This window comes from Corvus moneduloides, chromosome 21 (genome assembly GCF_009650955.1).
Source record: "Corvus moneduloides isolate bCorMon1 chromosome 21, bCorMon1.pri, whole genome shotgun sequence".
In the NCBI taxonomy this organism is placed as follows: domain Eukaryota; kingdom Metazoa; phylum Chordata; class Aves; order Passeriformes; family Corvidae; genus Corvus; species Corvus moneduloides.
In genome coordinates this window covers 851,657-867,601 of record NC_045496.1, presented here as the reverse complement: position 1 = coordinate 867,601, position 15,945 = coordinate 851,657, and the positions used below count along the sequence as shown (strand labels likewise).

The following is a 15,945-nucleotide window of genomic DNA, read 5'->3' as shown; positions in this document are numbered from 1 at the left end:
TTTTCTGTTTAATATCCATTTGTCAAACACTGAACAGATTGCCCAGAGGTTGTGGTGTCTCCAGCCTGGAGATACTCAAAATATGACTCGACATGATTGTGAGCAACCTGCTGTCCCTGACCAGGGCAGGGAGTTTGGGCTGGAATGGTCTCTGGAGGCCTCAGCTTTTCGGTAATCAGTTGTTCCTCTACAGGAATTGTATCAGTGTCTTTGTAGCACTACATTTAATTTATTTTTTCGGTCAATTTAGTTGATAGGTCACCGTGTGAACTTCCAGATTTTTCTTCTTATGTCACAAATGTGTTCTTCCTTTAAACCACTGCCTTACCTGACAGAATAAGGGGGTTATTTGCTTGGAATTTTTTTCCTAATGTACTCTTACAGGTTTTCAATCCGAAGTAATTGGAGAAGCCTTTCAGAAAATTGAGACCTGTTTATTTTTCCACAGCCACCACTCAGGATAATCTGGATGACAAGCTCCGTAAGTTTGAAATCCGTGACATGATGGGTTTGACTGATGACAGAGATATATCAGAAACTGTGAGCGAAACCTGGAGTACAGATGTCTTGGGAAGCGACTTCGACCCCAACATCGACGAGGACCGGCTGCAGGAAATCGCAGGTAACGGCTGTGCTCTGGGTAGGTCCTGTGCTGCTCTGGAACCGAGGCTGCAGAGCCTTCCTCCTCCTCCTCCTCCTCCTCCTCCTCCCTTCCTCAGCAGGGGCATTTCCACGGATTCAACTGGAGATTTGCTGTAGGAGGACTTTTGTGTGCATGACCTGGACTGTTCTTAGTTACTCGTTTCTTTTCAACGTTGTGTTTCCTGATTGCTTTATTAAGGACACTTAAGATGTGTTCTTACTTTTCTCTCTAGAGCTGACTCCCCAGGCCCAGCTCTAGCCATATGCTCCGGCTTTACTTTTGCAGGTGCAGCTGCAGAGAACATGCTAGGCAGCTTGCTGTGTTTGCCAGGTTCAGGATCCGTGTTGCTTGATCCCTGCACAGGTTCAACCATATCAGAAACCACAAGTGAGGCGTGGAGTGTGGAAGTATTACCAAGTGATTCAGGTCAGAATCGGGCAGTTTTTGCTTATTTCTTTAGCATGATTCTAAGACTCTTCCAGAGGCATAGAATGCAAAACAACGGCCTCTTCCTCTTTCTTCAAGAAATTACTGTCCTAGGATTAAGTTAGTTTTTGTGAATACTTCCAGAATTAAAAGGAGAAAATGTTCCTAGGCAGAAAGAAGATGGAAAGCCTTGGGAGAGACTTCTGTTACTTAAGAAATTCTTAAGCTCTGAAGGGGAAGAGAAGGGTTTGCAAAGCAAACTTGTGCTTGCTTTCCTTCCCTGTGGTGTTGAGTAGAAGCTATCCAGGACCACGGTTTACTTTGGTTAGTGAAGATGTGACTGTATCCTGTTGTCTAAGAAATACAACACTTAAAACAGTAAACACTCCTTAGCATGCCTGTGCAGACAGAGCATTGCTGTCTGTGCAGAGTCCTGCCTTCGGTACCAAAGGATATAAGAAAACCCTTGCTGAAGTGGTTGAGTTACCTTAAAACTTGATACACTAAATCAACACCCCCCCTTCCTTCTGCTTGTGAATGTTTAGGGAGCATGGCATTGAGTAATGATACTTTCTCTCTCTACTCTCCATTTTCTCCCTTTTGTAGAGGCTCCAGACTTAAAACAGGAGGAAAGACTCCAAGAACTGGAGAGCTGCTCTGGGCTGGGTAGCACGTCTGATGACACAGATGTGAGGGAGGTCAGCTCTCGGCCCAGCACTCCCGGCCTGAGTGTTGTATCAGGTGTGTGGAACTGTCTCTGAAAACGCTGCTCTATCACGGCATGGTCAGCACTCACTTTGCTGCACGTGCTTGATTTATACATCACTCATAAAATAACATCCTGCACTCATTCTGGAATTTTCAAAGCAGTGATTCTTTGTTCACCTCACAGAAGAAATTTAAAAGGCAGCAGAGAGGTGAATGCCCTGTGTTGCAATAGCAGTGGTTAGCAGAGGAGTGTTGCTTTGGAAGAAACTCCAAACTTTCTTGCATTTAGTTTTATTATCACAACTTGTTTTATTTAAGTAAGTCATAGCTCTAGTTCTTAATTTTCTGCAAAGTATACAAGAGTGGAGTGTCTTTCTAATGCCCCTTGTCAGAGTGTATTCATGGCTAGGGTAACACTTTTGAAGATGTAGAGCAGAAATAAACTGTTATTTCAGCGGTATAGAAATTCGTGGTGTCTGTAGGTGCTACTGTGAGTTAGAACTTGATTATTCACTGTCCACCAAACATTTTAACAGCCTCAGGATTTTTGCTTCCTTGCTCTCTGAAAGACTATTACAGATGCTTCTTTTGTTATGTGTAAGGTATTAGTGCAACATCTGAAGATATTCCTAACAAGATTGAGGATCTCAGGTCTGAATGTAGCTCTGACTTTGGGGGAAAAGATTCTGTAACAAGTCCCGACATGGATGAAACAGCCCATGGTAAGTTAGTTATCTGGAATCTCTGACAAACACAAGTGACATTTATGGAATCCGTAAATTTTACAATTTCTCCCAATTTCAAAGTGCTGGTGACTAAGCTTAGTATTTTCCTTATTTGCCAGTACTGTGTTTGTTTGACAAAGAGACTCCAGTCTACTGCTTTGCCGTACTAGAGCTTGAGTACTAGATCTAAGATTCCTAATTCGGTTTGATGACATTGACTGTCCTCTTGCATTTTGGAACTGGGCTGCTCCTCAAGAATTCCCCACTTTTTGTGATGTAATTCTTTGATCATTTCAATGTACTACAGAGATCTTTCCGTACAGGAATATCTTTACAAATACTTTGCAGTATAAGTTTTGTAAACTTTTGTTGCTGAGGCCTGTTTTTCCAGTGTCTCTCATGTTGGAGGCAGTTTTGGCATGGCACTAACTTTGTTCTCTCTGTATTTCAGGAGCCAGTCAGCTGACATCTCCCCCTTCTCAGACAGATTCTTTGCTTGCATTGTTTGACCCTCTGTCCTCAAATGAGGGTGAGTTATAAAGATTAAACTTTGTTTTAAAAATAGGCATTTTCGATGCTTCTATGTTAGTACCAGGTAATTTGGAATAATATTAAAAGAAATGTGTGTGACTTCTTTTCTGCTTGTGACCACAGGTGTGTCAGCTGTAGTAAGGCCTAAAGTGCACTATGCAAGACCCTCTCATCCACCTCCAGATCCACCCATCTTGGAAGGAGCCGTGGGAGGTAACGAGGCCCGACTGCCAAACTTTGGGTCTCATGCTTTAATTCCAACTGACCTGGAAGCCTTCAAGCAGAGACATTCGTACCCGGAGAGGCTGGTCCGCAGCAGGAGTTCAGACATCGTGTCCTCAGTGCGGAGGCCTATGAGTGATCCTGGGTGGAACAGACGTCCTGGGAATGAGGAGAGGGAGCTGCCCATGGCCTCCAGCAGTGCCGGGGCAGCGGTGCTGGCGGCCGCCTCTCAGTCCTCATCGTCATCTCCCAGCAAGGACTCCTCCAGGGGAGAGGTGAGCCTTCTGTTTATCACTGTAATTTTATCTCTCGTGCCCACTTTAACTATACTTGTAATGCCAGAAGGCCGGAATTAAATGTCTTTAGCCAAGGAATTACAACACATGTTTGTTACCCTTTAAACATTGGCCAGTAATGTTTTATAAGATAAAACAGATGTTCAGAGTGGCTTAAGTGGATCTGGCTTCTCTTGAATTTACTGGATGAGGTTTACTGGATTTGGTGGTACTTCAGAAACAGATTCATTGTACTGTTAAACTGCAGCAGCCTGAGAATTAATTTTCTTTAAAAAAGAAACAAGTGAAATCTAAGATTCTTTATGACTATGGGTTTGCTTTTGCAGGATACCCTCTTTAGAAGAGAGATTTCTGACTTAATCTGCTCTCTGTGCTCTGCTGTAGTTCTGTTTTTACAGTCAGTGTAGCAAAAGCTGATGTGAAGGAGAAATTTTCTCTTTACACTTGATTTGGTAAATGCTCAGATGTAGACTCTGCCCTTCCGCAGATTGAGGAACGGAAAGACAGTGATGATGAGAAGTCTGACAGGAACAAGCCCTGGTGGAGAAAACGTTTTGTGTCTGCCATGCCCAAAGGTAGGATCATGTCTGTCTGGGTTTGGTACTTCAGCCAGAGTTCACACTGCCTTTATTATATCTTTAGTCACTTTTATGGTTAAAGTATAAATAAATATGTAAATAGAAACAGGAAGCTACCTGACTCCCATGGCTAGTACTTCCCTAGAGTGTGCTGTACCTCAAAGGCAAAACTGTTCTGCCTGACCTCATGTCTGTTAAAGGTGGAGCTGGCTATAGGTGATGACAGTACAGTTCTGCTCTACCCCATGGATAAGCTTATGCTTTTATGGAAGTTGATTTGATGAAAATTTTCTGCATTAGCCACTTCCTTAAAGTTTCTGCTATTTGGCCATTATCTCAGAGTAGTCTTTGACGAGGTTCCTTGCATTTTCAGCTCCAATTCCATTTAGGAAGAAAGAAAAACAAGAAAAAGACAAAGATGACATGGTGCCTGACAGATACGCAACACTTCAAGGTATGTGAGTAACATCATCCCAGTAATTTTCTCTCAGAACATGCCTCCTGGAGTTCCAGAGTGCCCACCAGGTAGCTATTGACAGACAGGTATGTGCTGTTGTAGTTCATGTTCAGAACTGACATTTTGAATAAGAAAATAGATAGGATTTCCTGACTTGAAGGCTGTTTTTAAGTTGTCACTTGTCTGTCTGTGCATGTAGTGGAATCTCAGCTCAAGTCCTCACTTTCCCCCCCCTCATTATGGAGCTCCTGTCCTTGTCACAGCTGAGCTGTAAGGATAGCTGTACACACAGTCCTGTAATAGTTACTTCAGTGTTAAATTAAACATGGTTTGAACCCGGGTGTTTTGTTTTCTGTTTGCCTGATCCTTTCTAGAAGTCTTCAAATATCCAAGAACCATTTGTGTATGCAGTATAAATGTGCTGAGGATCTGCTCAGGATCTGACTTCATTTGTTCACTTTGATTGTACTGTTTGTCTTCTGGTTTGCTTCAGACTTTATTAATACATTTGAATTTGGGCTACGTGGGATGCAAGAATCTCTTTCTTTGATCTGGCTAAAAACAGAGTCCAAATGTGTAGGCTTAAGTTTTTGTATTTGCTTTCAGTTGGCCCAACACCAGGGTAACTCCTGCTGTTTTTTATGGTCCTTTCAGATGATCCCAGCCCAAGGCTCAGTGCACAGGCACAAGCTGCTGAGGACATTCTGGACAAATACAGGAATGCAATCAAGAGAACAAGTCCTAGTGAAGGAGCCATAGTGAACTACGACAGTGCAGGTGAGAACCTGGCTTTTGTAATCACCACCAACATAGTTTCTCCTCCTTAAAGATAAAAACACTTTGGTATTCTAGACCAATGTTGGTATTAGCAGCTGAACAGTGTGACCTCTGAACAAGGAATGTTTTTGTCAAATAATCTGTGGGACAGTCCCTCAAAGGCTGGGAATTAAATCAGTATTCCCAAGGACAGCTCTTTCATATTGCCATTGAGGGAGCTGGTTGTTGATAGCACATCTCCTCCTACCAGTTTTTTGATTTGTTTTGTTTTAAATGGCACTGAAGAAGTGTATTGCCCTCCAAAGCTTTTGGAGTTTCTTCTTAGGAGCTTCTAGGTTGTATGTTTTAATACTCTTTTTTCATATATCCAGAACAAGCTGGTTTATTTGCTGTCTCCATTCTCTCCCTGACCTTAGAATAACGAGCAGAAAATTAGTCTGGTTCCTTCTTTTGACTCCTCTCTTCAGGTGTAATGTGTTTTTCGTTTCCACAGAGGCAATTGGGGATGGTGAGAGCATGCATGACTCCCCACGGGATGAGGCTTTGCAGAACATGTCTGCAGATGACCTCCCAGACTCTGCAAGTCAAGTAGCACAGCCACAAAGTTCTGCTTTCTCCTATAGGTAAATATATTTGCAGGTTTTGTCTTACCCACAAAGTAGAATTAAGAACTGAAGCTGTGTGATTGGTTCCCACAAGAATCTTAATATAGATTCATTGTAAACTTTTATGTGCTTTTAGTTGTAAGCATCTCAAACTGTCATATTTCCACTGATGAAGAGGGATTTTATAACCTGAGAGGACAAAGCAGTTCAGTGTTTAGGAAAATCCCTTTGAAAATGGTGCTGGATCAAAAGAACTGATATTCTAAAGTCTTGACAATGTTGTATATTAAAATGATGTTAAATAACTTCTAGGCAGTATTAAATAAAAAAGAGAGTAGAGACTTCTTATTGAAGAAGCAGACCTCTCATCAACTGTGTTAAGAAAATATTTTTCCTCTTTAAGGGATGCAAAGAAGAAATTGAGATTGGCTCTTTGTTCAGCAGATTCTGTTGCCCTCCCGATGCTGACACATTCAACAAGGAATGGTCTCCCAGACCACACAGACCCCGAAGGTAAAGGCTTTGCACTGTGTGTGTGTCTCTCCTTGTCCCCGTGCAATGGCACTTGTACTGCACCGTTTATGGTCCCTCCTCTGCCGCAGATATTGAGGGCACAGGCTGCCTTTTGCCCCCAGAATGTTTTCATTCTTACTCCACAGACAAGCCTGCCATCTCAACCTGGTCTAAGATTTTTTTGTCATGAAATATCACAGATACAGTGTGGGTAGAGCCTGATGCTATAGAATAGACTCTCAAAATACATGTGCTTTTGGGAGTTGTGCTACTTGAATGATTTACTGGGTCTTTATGTTGACTTAGTATAAATGTGTTGTGTTGTGTCCCTTCATTCACTCTAGGTTTATTTGCAGACAGGTGAATCTGTCACCTTATCTGGTCCTCTTCACATTTCAGAATGGTTCTAAATGCTAGATATGATAGTGATGTGGAAGCTTATCCTCTGAGACCTGGAAAATTCAAAAAGGCTTATTAAATTGTTCTGAAATAACATTTATTGCCTAATGTACAGAAGTTTTATTTTAAACCATCAATGTGTTTCCCATATTCAAAAATACTTTATTTTCATTGTGCCTACGTTTCTTTTCCTTAATATTTTTCCTTTGTTCTTTATTAGATAATGAAATTGTGTGCTTCTTGAAAGTTCAGCTGGCTGAAGCCATCAACCTGCAGGACAAGAACCTGATGGCGCAGCTGCAGGAGACGATGCGCTGCGTGAGCCGCTTCGACAACCGGACCTGCCGGAAGCTGCTGGCGTCCATTGCAGAGGACTACAGGTAGCTTGTCCAGTGTCTCGTTAGCAATGGGTTCCCAAATTCATGTATTTATTCTCTAGCAGATTGGGAAGATCCCTTTTGTTTTAAATTGTACTTAACCAAACCAGGTTATTGCATCTCTGCTTCCCCACAAAACAATGCAATTGTCTCACCCATGCGAGGCAAACTTCCGAATTCAGGCATTGTTTTGTTTCAAAAGCAACAAGTTGAAGAATCCTTTGCAGTATGACTCAGCAGTCTGTAAAGCTATTAGCCTCTGCTGTTATTAACAACCTGATGTAGAACCCTCTTTGCTTTAGGAAAAGAGCTCCATATATCGCATATTTAACTCGCTGTCGCCAAGGCCTGCAGACGACACAGGCGCACCTGGAGAGGCTGTTACAGAGAGTCCTGCGAGATAAAGAAGTGGCCAACAGATACTTCACTACAGTGTGTGTGAGGTTACTGCTGGAGAGCAAGGAAAAGAAAATAAGGGAGTTCATTCAAGGTAAGATTAATGCAGACCAAAGTGTTTATATTCCTTTACTCCATATTTAGATGCTGACTTGGGTTAATGTTTTAAAATATGTCTTTTGATCTGAGTAGTAGATTCCTAAAATGATTTTAATTTTAGATGGTGAATTAATGGCTAAAGAGACAGATTACTGTGACTTTACAGTATGTTGTGGCAGCTAAGCCATGGCAATTGTCTGCATTTTTCATGGGCTGAGAGAATGAAGGTAATTTGACCTTACTTGGCCAAAGAAATTCTGCTAAATCACATTATCTGCCCCATGGCAGAAGCATGAATACTATTAATGATTTTTTGTATCTACTGATACATGATAAACTAAGTTGCAGCATTCAGTTCTTAGTCTAGAACCTAAGGTTGCACCTTATAAGATATGGGGGATAGTAATAGTGTGAATCAAGTGACTCAAAGATTCAAAAATATCACAGCATAAGAGATAGTGGCACCAAGAAACTCAAAACAGCCACTTATACGAAACTGGTTCTGTGTTCTCCATGCACATACCTGACTAAATGAAGCACCTAAGGAATTTGGAGTCAATTCTTGCTCCTGGAGCATATAGTGCTGCATATTAAATGTGCCTGAAAAACCTATCAGAAAGAATATTTTTTTTACTTAAGTGAATGTTTTCTCTCTTCCTCCTTTTTATCAGATTTCCAGAAACTCACAGCAGCAGATGATAAAACAGCCCAAGTAGAGGACTTTCTCCAGTTCCTGTACGGGGCTATGGCTCAGGATGCCATATGGCAGAACGCCAGCGAGGAGCAGCTCCAGGATGCACAATTAGCCATAGAGCGCAGTGTGATGAATCGCATTTTCAAACTCGCTTTCTACCCTAATCAGGATGGAGATATTTTGCGTGACCAGTGAGTTAATGGAATTCGAAGGATTTGTTTTCTCTTTTGCAGTTGGTGCAGTGGAAGCTGTGCAGCCCTCCTGTGACAGGCTTGTCTGAGTCAGCCACACAAACTCATGTTTTTGTTCAGAACATTTTGTAAAAGAACAAGGAAGGGCTTTTAGCATCATGTGCAAATGTGTTTGCAACAAACTGCTAGAGCAGAATAAAGTTGTAAAATTTGGGATGCAGACTGTCAGGTCTGCAAGTGTGTGTGCTGAGAGAATGATCAAAACCTGTTTCAGGACTGGACCTCGTCCATTTTCTGCTTTGACTCAGTATTTTCCGTGGATTTGGGGTTTCTGTGGTTTAGAACAGATGCTGTTGGGATGCTCTAGAGGATGCATGGTTGTTCTTGGCTGTACAGAACAATCCTCTGCATCTTCACTGACCTGGTGTCCATCAGCTGTAGGGCCACATTCCTGAAGATCTTTCTGGTCCTATCAAACATAAAACAGGTGGGAATCCCCAGCTGGCTGGCTGCTGCTTACTTTTATTTTTTGTGTTTTCAGGGTCCTTCACGAGCACATACAGAGGTTATCCAAAGTAGTGACTGCAAACCACAAGGCACTTCAGATACCTGAGGTAACAACTCCTTTCCTTTGCTTCTGTATGTGTGTTGGGGTTTGGACTGGGACTGTGACGGCGAGAGGATTGTTCTGTTTGATACTTAGAAGGGTTGCTTTGCTGTCTTTGACAGCTGAAGTATCCTGCAGGAAAAATACACTGTACCCATGTGTCTTCCATTTACCCAGCACTTTCATTTTTCTCCTGGCTATTAGGGTAACAAAAAGCAGGTTGGTGGGCTCAGGGGGTCTGTCAGGGGCTGCATGTCTGCGGCTGCCTAGTTCTCAGTTCACACGTGAAGTGTGAGTGTTCACAAAGCTGCTGGTGAGGAAGAGAGCACCTATGGCTCTGCCTTCATCTGGAACAGGGTTCTGAGCAAGTCATGAAGAAGAACAAGCTAATTTTGTGAGTTGCCCACAGAGTACTGGCTCCTTACAGTGTTTTTACAACCCATGAGGAAGCCGCCTTCACTGTGAGTGTAACGTAGCCATCTCCAAATTGCAGACTCAGAGTGCGTTGGGTGGGAAAGGCCCCTAAAGCTCACCTTGTCCCACCCCCTGCCATGGGCAGAGACACCTTCCACAGACCAGGGTGCTCAGGGCTCCATCCATCCTGGTCTTGGAGGCTTCCAGAGGTGGGGCAGCCACAGCTTCTCCGGGCACCCTGTGCCAGGGCCTTGCCCCCCTCACAGGGAAGAATTTCTTCCATATATATAACTTAAATCTCCCTTCTTTCAGTTTGAATTCATCTTGCCTTAAAGCTTCCCATTTCTCCAGAGCCTGTGAGCCTCTGGTACTGCAGCTCCTCTGTGGTGCACAGCAGTAGCTTGGCCAAATGAGGACTGGGTTGGTTTCTCCCCAGGTGTATCTCCGGGAGGCACCATGGCCATCGGCGCAGTCCGAGATCCGCACAATAAGCGCCTACAAAACCCCCCGGGACAAGGTGCAGTGTATCCTGAGGATGTGCTCCACCATCATGAACCTGCTCAGTCTGGCCAACGAGGATTCGGTACCTGGGGCAGATGATTTTGTTCCTGTTCTGGTCTTTGTCCTCATAAAGGTGAGTTCTTTTGCAGAGATCACAAACCCCAGTTAATTCTTGTAATAAACAAACAAATTTAGGAGGAGAAATAATGCCTGTGGGTCATGGGAAGCTGTCCAGGCCCAAACCCAGGTCTGATTCAGCAGGATTTGAATGGGAATGTCAGAAATGTGGTCACAGTTAGGTTTTTGAATCCAAGCGAACTTCACATTTGGAACCAAGGAAACTGGGGTGCAGATGTTGTGTGTGGAGTAGAGTTTGTTTGAGGCATGTCCACCAACATCTGTCATCTATGCCTGCTTCATGCTGTCCTCTCAGGACCAAGATCCACACCAGGACTGACTTGGGTTGTGTTGCTGGTCTTTTTTGGCATGAGTGGAGAATGGTCTGACGTGTAAGATGCTGAAACAACAGGTTTTACGTGTGTTGAGGTCCTGATGACCTTCACAGTTTCTGCCAGCATTCCCCTTCTTTCTCTTTGCCTGCTAGTCATTTTTCCTTGTTGGAAAAGTGTTCCTTTCATCAAACCTGATGCCTCCTGAGCGTGTGAAATGGGGCTGGTGAGGATAAACAGTCCCTACCCTGCAGGTAGGTTACATACTCTGTAGGATGAGGATCACTGCGCAAAGGGAATTGTGTTTCTGTTCTGTATCTTGCGGTGTTTGTTGATGTTGAGCTTTGCAAAGAAGCTGTGAGTATCTCTCTCTTGTCCACCCCCAGGCAAACCCCCCTTGCCTGCTGTCCACTGTGCAGTACATCAGCAGTTTCTATGCCAACTGCTTGTCCGGAGAGGAGTCGTACTGGTGGATGCAGTTCACGGCAGCCGTGGAATTCATCAAAACTATCGATGACCGCAAGTAGCTTGCACAGCACAGGCACGGGCAGACTGTGAGCAGGAGAGGAGCTTCTAAGAATGTACAACAGCTGCAAAAGCTGAAGAAAAGACTTTCCTTGTAAAATACTGTACAGAATTGAGGCATTTTAAAACACACCTTTACTAATCTAATTAATTTAACAGGTTTTCCTCTTCTCTTTGGGTTGCGTTTTTCTCCCCTCTAGATACTGGCACTGCAAAAGGGACCACAGTTTTCAGGTATTTTGGAATCTCAAAACATTCAGAAAATTCTTCATGCTTTCTCCACCACTCCTCTTCCTGAATTATTATTCACATGAATAATTCACTTCATTTAATTTCTAACAGAAAACTGAAAAAAGAGGAATCAGGGCAGCCACGTAGTAAACTTTCTAGTTGAATACACCTTTTATTAAGAAAACACCAGCCACACTGAAAGTTATCGATTATATTTCACCTAAATTTAAAATCTGAGAGGACAGTGTAAATATTATATAATTATATTTAATGCATTGCAAGTATCTTTGGACTTACTATCCTTTGAATAAACAAGCAAAAGCTTCTCTGACCTCTAACAGGTTGTGACATACCATGTTTTGGTGACAAAAGGACTTCCTTAAAAGGCTAAGATTTAAAAAGGGCAAACGGAACTATTTATTAAGATGTAATTAAGATTACTGAAATTTCTAAAACTGGAATTTATAATAGGGCTTATTAGCTAGCTGAACACTTCTTGGCTAGGGCATTAGGGTGTTACAGAGGTTTGGATATATAGAGGAGAGGGACTGTAAGTTACAATAGAGAAGTCTAATATAAAAAGGAGAAATAAAATACCTTACTGTAATATTTTTTCTGAGCTATTGTGTATACTGTACAAACCCCAAACAGAGATCCTTAACAGAACCTTGGGCTGTAATATATATTTTGATTAGTGACATTAAATACATATGCCAGGGGGTTCAGTGAATGTTTTTACTAAATGTTCTTCGTGTTGTCTGCTATGCAGCAGTGCAAGTTTTACTGTTCATAAAAAATATTTTAAAATAATATAACACTGTTCTTTATGAAACATATCATGACATCAGTTCAGGGTGTTTTATAGATTTCTCACCCCTCCTTCCCCTTAAACTGACAGTTACCAATTTAAAGAGGTTTTTATGCACAACACCACATGGGTTTTTCATGAGTGAAGTGGTCTGGGGCATGGCCAGTGGGTGTTGGCTGTATATAAGCACTTGCTGCTCTTTTTCAGCTTGAATACAGTGAAAAAGGACAGTGAGAATTGAACTTTTTCATGTCAGTATTATTTCTTGCTCTTTCCAGAGTGTTCATTGCACTTCTGACAGAGGGATGTGGTAAGACTTGGTGTCTGTGAGTGGTAAAGAAAACAAAATCTTTCTCACATTCTTTTCAAAGCACGATTGGTTCATTTTGTGTGTGTGCATTTTGATGATTAAAACCTGTAAACAACTAGTACTTGGGAAAATCATGTGGTTAATTGGAATTAGAGCAATTTATGTAAAATACTGAGTGCTTGATTTGGCTGTGCTACTTGTCAAGGCATAATAAGGAAACTTCCTTTTTAGGGCTCTCAGATACAACTCAGTCTAACAGTTTTGCCAAACTAATCACAGGTGAGAAGGTGGGATGGTAACCTTTTCCTTTTATTTATAGTCTTTCTCCTCTGTTAGAGACTCAGTTTCATGGAGGAGCAATACTCAGTTGAAACAGAATTCTTCTGATCTGCCTTACTTGGTGACTCAGTCTGTGTAGCATTGCAATATTCTGGTTCTTTAGCCTTGATGGGTTTTTGGTGCTGAACAGATAACTCAATATTGCAAGCACAGCCCTGACCAATAACACTCAGCAGCAAAGCACAAACATGCCCTTGAAGATATGGCCAGATCATATCAAAAAGCAATATAAATTCATCTCTATTGAAGTGTCCTGTAATACGTAATTATTACTTGAATATCCGAGATGTTAAGACTGATGTTTGAAAGTTCTGCAGTTTGGGTATTGGTTGAGGAGAGTATTTGTAGGATCCCTGAAGAAGACACAAGGACATAGGAGGTGTTGATCATCCTCTGTGTTGCCTCTCTGCTGGCCTGGCTCACAGGGTTTGGTCAGCACCATCAGGGCTTTCAGGTTCACTCTCCTTTATGGAAGGGGCAAGAACCATTTCCTTCACAGCTTTTATCACTTGGTTTCTCTGGATAGAAAAGTACTTAAAAGAACTGGAGTATTTTTTTTAATGTTACTTAGTTATTTTAAAATCAGTAGGTGTTTCAGTGAGCCCCAGGTGAGCTGAGAGTTTTTGTAGCAAGATGGTCCTTTGCTTCTTTTTTCCAGCCTACTCTGAAGGTCCTTTATATAGTCTTGATAGGTGTAGTTAGAGAATTAGGCTTTCCAAAGAATTAAAAACCTGCCTGTAATGTCCTTTTACTGTTTTCCCCGGTGTCCCGTAATGTTTTGTTTTAAAATGCTAAATTCCGTGTCTAGGAAGTGATGTTGTTAGGTTTGATGTGCAATAGTGAAGGTGAAAAGACACTGCATAAAGGACCAAAAGCACCAGAACTGCTGCCAAAAGGTGCCAGCCACGGGCCTGTTGCTGTAATCTCGGTGCTTTTTGTGAATTAACTACTTCAGCCACTGGAGGAGGAATGGAACATTTTGGGCCAAGTGGAGCAGGAAAGATCCTTGGTAACAGGTCACAGTCAGGGACTTCAGGCTCAGTCGTTGTCTCAGCACCGATTGTTGGCACGTTCTGAGGAGCTGCCACTTAAGCGATGGCATATCTGTGCCTGGGAATGTTACAGAGGTGCTGGTTTCCTTTTTGGGTAGATGAGGGAAAGGGCTGGGTTTTTCATCTCTAGGAGATTCCTTTGTGCCCCTAAGTGAGATTTCTCTTTAAAAGTTTATTAAATCCTCTTTAAGGAGAATCAGAATGTGTCTGGCCTATCAAGGATTTGAGTTTAAAAGTTTTTGTTTTGAAGACCTTTTACTACCAAATGCTGAATGTAACTGCCATAAACTTCAGGAAAAAAAGCCACGAACATGATGCTGTTTCCTGTGGGTGAATCTGGTGAGCACAGTGTTGGTTCGTATTCTTGTTCTTGTTCTTGTTCTGTTAAGCCAAATTGTCACAGAATTGGAGAACTCACTGCCATGGGAATGGGGTGGGGGAAGGGGGTAGGAGAGGGGGCAGAGCTGCTGGCAGCAGAACTGTGTGTTGGCACGAGTGAGTCACAGTGTGCCTGGAGAGCTGGAGCAGCAGGAAGGCAGTGGGAACGGAGCGGGAAGGATGCTCGTGTCTGGATACAGCTGGGGACGTGGTTGAGCCTGTACTACTTGAGAATTAACCTCTGCTGAGTTAGTAGTGTGTGTTCTGTACCTTTTAATTGTGCTTTACCTCTATTGAAAAGCTTTGTACTGCCTCTCCTCTTTGGTAAAGCCTTTATAAATCTAAATTAACGAGCTTGCACAATCTTGTATACAGGAACCCCATCTTGTCTCTTAACGTGATTATTAATGTATTATTCTGTAAAAACTGATTAAAAGGAGAGCAGTTTAACCACCTGGCTTTGACGTTTCTGCCTTGTTCCAGTGCCATCAGCAGTTGTGCTGGGGATGGCAGTGCAAGTGTGAGCAGCTTCCCACTAACTCTGTGTGGTTTTGCGTTGGGCATTGCTGCTCTGCTCCATCCTCACACCTCACAGGGAAGGGACATTGGCAAAAAAGAACCAAAATCCAGTAAAGGAGAGAGGAAGCTCTGCTGCATTGACACAGAGCTCTTCAGTTATTATTTTATATCTTCAGCTTGGCTGTTCTAGCAGCTTGAGAGGAGAGAAATAGCTCTGCCTGCAGCAGGACTGTGCCTGTCCCTCTGCTGGCTGCTGTTTGATGCCTTGTTGGGAATGGTCAAGTCCAAAAGTATTATGTTTGGCATTTTATTTCTTAGGAAATGTTCAGTTCTTCTGATGAGACAGGAGGATTTCTTCAGCTGTCGTGCACCCACCTGGTCTCGCTGCAGAACGGGGCGGGCGGGGCCGGGGTGGGTGCGTGGTGGTGACGGTGCTGCCATGAGCTTGGTCCCCGCAGTGTTATTGACCTTGATTCTCTCTCATTTGCATCCAGCATTTTTCATCCTCTGGAATATGGTGTTTGGGGACCTTTCCATCATTAAGTGGATTTACAGCAATTTCCTTATGTGTTTTCTCCAAGGGATTCTGTTATGAGAGGCACATTAAATCTCCATTAATACCTCATTATCCGACTGATAAGATTACCATGATAATGAGGCAGAAATTCTAATTGTTTCACTTCTTATTGTGCCTTTCATTAAATCATATACCTGGAAGCTGCTGTCAGAGTGGGGATCTCCAGCCTGCAGAGCTTGGGAGGTGACCTGGTCCTGTGCATCCTGGTCCTGTCCCACGGTACTCGAGGGATCCTGGGGTCTCCTGGCCTTTTCTCCTGGGCTCCTGTGCCTCCTGCCACGGCCTCTCCTCCATGGCCACCCTACCAGAAGGGCTTCCAGTGGCTCTAGGGCCCTTGGCAGCCTGCACTGGGAGCATGGATGTGGAGAGACTGTTCCACGTGGCCCCATGCCCGCGCCGTGGTTGTACAGAGCCGCCTGCTCCTGAGGGTGGTTAAGCACAGGGGTGTGCAGCCTCTGTCGGAGCTGTTACAGCCCATCAGGTCAATGATCCATGAACTAAAAAGTCTCTAAGCAAGAGCAATTATTGTCTATCATGTGTCAAAGGCGCCCGTATTGACCCCGATAGATGGAGCCATTATGGCCTGTTGAGGCAACGA

The 15,945-nt window shown here is 43.1% G+C and overlaps 1 protein-coding gene across 6 annotated transcripts in view; it reads left to right on the top strand.

The window, feature by feature from the left end:
* The window catches only part of GAPVD1 (GTPase activating protein and VPS9 domains 1), a 30,372-nt gene extending 15,666 nt beyond the window's left edge, over positions 1–14,706 (top strand). For 4 of the 6 annotated variants that reach the window (XM_032131248.1, XM_032131246.1, XM_032131251.1 and 1 more), the window contains 17 exons: positions 449–622; positions 929–1,069; positions 1,676–1,810; positions 2,380–2,499; positions 2,954–3,031; positions 3,157–3,530; positions 4,039–4,126; positions 4,503–4,583; positions 5,241–5,363; positions 5,857–5,986; positions 6,372–6,481; positions 7,101–7,260; positions 7,560–7,747; positions 8,424–8,637; positions 9,179–9,251; positions 10,095–10,292; positions 10,995–14,704. In XM_032131248.1, coding sequence (XP_031987139.1) covers positions 449–622; positions 929–1,069; positions 1,676–1,810; positions 2,380–2,499; positions 2,954–3,031; positions 3,157–3,530; positions 4,039–4,126; positions 4,503–4,583; positions 5,241–5,363; positions 5,857–5,986; positions 6,372–6,481; positions 7,101–7,260; positions 7,560–7,747; positions 8,424–8,637; positions 9,179–9,251; positions 10,095–10,292; positions 10,995–11,135 — 2,528 coding nt within the window. In that variant the 3' untranslated portion in view covers positions 11,136–14,704. Of the gene's footprint in view, positions 1–448; positions 623–928; positions 1,070–1,675; positions 1,811–2,379; positions 2,500–2,953; positions 3,032–3,156; positions 3,531–4,038; positions 4,127–4,502; positions 4,584–5,240; positions 5,364–5,856; positions 5,987–6,371; positions 6,482–7,100; positions 7,261–7,559; positions 7,748–8,423; positions 8,638–9,178; positions 9,252–10,094; positions 10,293–10,994 lie in introns of all 6 variants that reach the window. The other 2 variants (XM_032131245.1, XM_032131247.1) reach the window with 1 other exon arrangement.
* Positions 14,707–15,945: the final 1,239 nt, after the last annotated feature.